At 42.7% G+C, this 4,505-nt stretch overlaps 1 protein-coding gene across 1 annotated transcript in view; it reads left to right on the top strand.

Moving 5' to 3' along the window:
* fig4a (FIG4 phosphoinositide 5-phosphatase a) overlaps positions 1–3,812 on the top strand; it is a 116,897-nt gene extending 113,085 nt beyond the window's left edge. Inside the window, 1 exon segment of the mRNA XM_024136581.1 lies at positions 2,624–3,812. Coding sequence (XP_023992349.1) covers positions 2,624–2,801 — 178 coding nt within the window. The 3' untranslated portion in view covers positions 2,802–3,812.
* The last annotated feature ends 693 nt before the right edge of the window (positions 3,813–4,505 follow it).

Genomic DNA, 4,505 nt, shown 5'->3' with positions numbered 1-4,505 from the left:
ACTCTCGCATGCGCTTGAATAGAAACTAGCCATCAGCCATTGTTGATCTCGCCATGCGCTGGTAGTAGGAACCAGCCCATCAGCCATGTGTGACCTCGCATGCGCTTCGGTACTAGGAACCAGCCATCAGCATTGTTGACCTCTGCATGCGCCCTTGGTAATAGAACCAGCCATCATTATTGTTGACCTCGCATGCGCGCTTGGTAATAGAGACTAGCCATCAGCATTGTTGATCCGCATGCGCTTGGTAGTAAAACCAGCCATCAGCATTGTTGACCTCGCATGCGCTTGGTAATAGGAACCAGCCATCAGCATTGTTGACCCTCGCATCCGCTGGTAATAGAACTAGCCTATAGCCATTGTTGACCTCGCATGCGCTTGGTAGTAGGAACGAGCCATCAGCATTGTTGACCTCGCATGCGCTTGGTAGTAGGAACCAGCCATCAGCATTGTTGACCACCTCACCTGCACTTGTGGCACGTCTTTTGAAATGCATATTTCAGTAGTATGTAGTGCTACACCATGTCTGGACTACCCCACACCCCCTACCTTGTCTCCTGTGTGTGTGTGTTGTGTGTCAGGAAGTGTTTTAACATATTTTCGGACACTGAAGTGAGTAACCAGGTTTACATCCAACTTCTTTATGCGAGTAAAGTACGTCGGATAAAAGTTTATGACAGGCCTGATGGAAACAGCAAATTTGTCAGTAAACTTTCCAAATGTCGGCAAAATGAAATACGCTAGACAAGGTAGGATATTTTAGAGTCTGTAAAGTTAATTATGCGTGAAATGACGGTTGAAATACCTTTCTGCTCAAATATTGATATAATATCAAAGTAAACTTGGAGTCAAGCGATGATATGTTTTGTGGTCCTCCCATTACGACCTGGGAAACCATGCAGTTTATTTAACTACAGATGAAATAAGTTATGAACTTCACAGGTTGGTGAAAGTGCACGGTGATCTTGATGCTGCTTTCCAATAAATATTGAGGGTCTTATTCTGGTGACGTGATGATCGATGCTTGACTGCCATTTCACAAATAGAAAGAATCTCGCTCTTTTTTTCCATAATAGGAATCTCATGTAGATACCCGCACTGTAGGCCTATCGCTGAGCTGTTGGCTAGAGCACACGTGCAAAGACCAGAGCGGGAACATTCTCTATATAGCGCAACATGCTTTGTGACAAAACGATCAGTAGTTGAAAATGTGATGGAAACCCATTTACTGTACTTGTATTGTTTATTCGGTACATGGGAATTTAACTGCAGAAGTTATTCTGTGTGCACTACGTCATCCCGCATATTTTTAGCCGCAAAAAGTCTATTTCATAGAAACACAACTCTGCTTGGAAAATGTACATTGTTTTTATCAGGATTTCTTTTATATTCACATCTGTCACCAATTGGATGGAAACCTTGCTAGTGTCTTCTCTCTTATTCACCTACATTTTTTTTCCACACCTCAACTGTTTCTCTCAGGCTCTCAGAAACCACCCAGAAACACACACACTCAATTCACAGCCAGGGACTAGGGGGACAGGGGAACCAGTAAAAAGAGTGAGAATGAGAGGACAAAGAACAGAAAAGTAATTTGATTTACTGCAGAGGAAGTGGGTCATCAAACGTGCTGGGACAACTAAGAGGAAGACCAGTGTTGCTACAGGAAATGGTGGTAGGAAAGGTGGAACATGTGAAACGATTAGGTTGAGTTCTACTCCACTTCCTGGTATTGTTCATCCTAGCTAACTTGTGACTGTTTGCTCTGACTCACCCAAAACACTTCAGTCACAAGTGCTTCTCTATCAAGGCTAACTACTGTACATCACTCAGTGACCCACTGGATGCCTCACTGTGTTGTCTTGGTGACCTCTCAGCCAACATCCGCTATCAGAAGTCAGTTTAGTACTGTGTGCTGAGTGTACATATCAAGCTCTTTTACAATAAGAGAGTTGTGACCTCCAAGCAGAACAGACACATTGTACCTCCACATGTTGTTCTTTTTCAGTCATAAAAGCACTTGATGTTAAGTCTAGCCCAATGGCCGGCCCCATTGCTCAACACTGGCTTTTTACTAAGTGCTCTGCTCTGATGAATTCTGTGTCATTCTGTCATGTTGTGTATTCTGTGACGTTCCCGAAAGCGGGGGGGTAGTGTTGAGTGCTGTGAGAAAAAGTGGTCTATGAAATGTCTGTATAGTGGGTATGTGCATGAGGCTGGTGGGTGGGCTTGTGGTGTTGCCACCCTCCAGAAGGATGACTTGAGAAACCTGAGGTAGCTAATGAGCTGTGTAGATGACTGAACATGCGAAGGGTTCAGCTTCCACACTAGTTATTATTAGTGATTACCAGGGCTGTAGAAATACCAACATTTTTCTCTCCCTCCCTGCATCCTCAATCGTCTACAAATCTGTCTTGTGACCCATTATCTCTTCTTTTAGGAACACGTTTCAGTTAAAAAAAATGTCAGTTTTCTGCAGAACACATTTTGGTCTGCTTGGCTTAGTTATGTTACACGTGAATCACTATTACCTACAGCTACTGTACCACAGTAACTTATATCCAGCATGAGTTTAACTATTTGTTTTATTTTTCACCTCTCCCTCTTATCTCTCTCTCTTCAGTGTTCCTGTGTCATGCTTTACGACTGACAGTATATACGAGGTGTCGTCTCCGCAGGTGGACAGGGACAACAGGGAGGTGTTTGAGGGCCACGTGCTAACTGGCCTTGGCCAGGTGAGATCACTGTGCCGAGAGGACATACTCATGTACAGAGAGTACATCAAGAACAGGTACATGTGATGTGAGAGGCGCCATAACCATAGAAATAGAATGGTCATCCTCATTAAAGTCAATGATGGCATAATGGGTGGACTGGTGGCCATTGCGAGTGTACCCATAAGGAGCAAAGCAGGAAGTGTGCCATCAATCTGTGATGTGATCTGTTAAATCAACTCAACTGACATGACAAAAAAAGACATTCCATTGTAAGAGCCACATCAGTTAACATCATTTGAATTAACATTCTACATTACCATGGAAATTATTTAATCACCAGGCAGCCATTACAAGTGTACCCATGAGTTTACCAGTCATATTGCCAGGGTCAGAGATTCCAAGCTTGTTCTATTCATTCTATTTCTATGGCCATAACCAAATCTCAACCATGGAGCAACCATCGATCAACCACATCTCAACGTTGGATCAACCACGCTCTTGACCACAGCCCCATTACCTGCAAGGAGAGTGGATGGTAGTTTCATGGTATACAGTGGACACCCAATCAAAGGCTTCTCCGGCTGATGAGAGTTAGGGAGTGTTTCCAGAGGAGGGAGGAAAATATTCCTAGTCTGTTTTATGACTTCAGATTTTTCAGTAGTTATTTTAGAGTGACAGCAGTAAAGGATGAAAACAGGTTATTTATTTCAGTTATGTTAGTCATGATCATGTATGGCTTCCAAGGTTAAACAAGTGTTTAATTGTTTTCTTTTTCTCTCTCATGCAATTTTAAACACATCCCTGCTTTTTTTAATATAGCTTTTGAGTTTTACACACATTTAGCACAGCTGTCGTTTTTTCTGTTTGGATGTTGGACAAAATAAACGTATCATGTTTACAAGACTAATTGATTTAATTTAATTTCATATAAATAATGAAGATTATGATTTTCATTGTTTTGCACCTTTTATTTTGCTTTTTTAATTGTCTTTGATTTACTTTGTTTAGGATAACTGCCTATCTAAATACTGGGGCGAATAAGTGTGTAGCGCCATATTAAACTTGTATATTAATTAAATGTCATGTAAATCTAAATGTGGTGAGAGGTTTCATTGGTGAGTGGACTACAGTAGCATCCTTAGAGAACAAGACCAAGCCACACTCCTTCAGTCTCTTCTCTCCTTCCTGTCCTCTACCTCTCCATCCTCTACAGCTGTCACTAAAAGAACTGTACATGTCAGAAACACACTGACAGTACTGTATACTCATTCATTGAGGATGATTTGTCTGGTGGTGACTTTGGGCTGCATGCTCTACTGTTGTATTCATTTTGTTAATCTCTCAATCTTTTTGTCTCGCTCTGTCTCTGTATCTCTCCCTGAGTGTGTGTATATCTCTCCCTGTCTCTGTGTGTGTGTGTGTGTATATCTCTCCCTCGCTCTGTCTGTGTGTGTGTGTGTGTGTATATCTCTCCCTCGCTCTGTCTCGTGTGTGATGTGTATATCTCTCTCGCTCTCTGTGTGTGTTTGTGTGTATATCTCTCCCTCGCTCTGCTGTGTGTGTGTGTGTTGTATATCTCTCCCTCCGCTCGCTCTCTGTGTGTGTGTATATCTCTCCCTCCTCGTCTCTGTATGCTCTCGTCTCTCTGTGTGTGTGTATTACTCCCTCGCTCTCTGTGTTGTGGATATCTCTCCCTCCTCTCTCTGTGTGTGTGTATATCTCTCCCTCGCTCTGTCTCTGTTATGCTCTCTCGTCTCTCGGAGTGTGTGTATCTCTCCCTGCTCTCTC

Source organism: Salvelinus sp. IW2-2015, unplaced genomic scaffold (assembly GCF_002910315.2).
Source record: "Salvelinus sp. IW2-2015 unplaced genomic scaffold, ASM291031v2 Un_scaffold961, whole genome shotgun sequence".
In the NCBI taxonomy this organism is placed as follows: domain Eukaryota; kingdom Metazoa; phylum Chordata; class Actinopteri; order Salmoniformes; family Salmonidae; genus Salvelinus; species Salvelinus sp. IW2-2015.
This window is presented reverse-complemented; position numbering and strand designations above follow the sequence as displayed.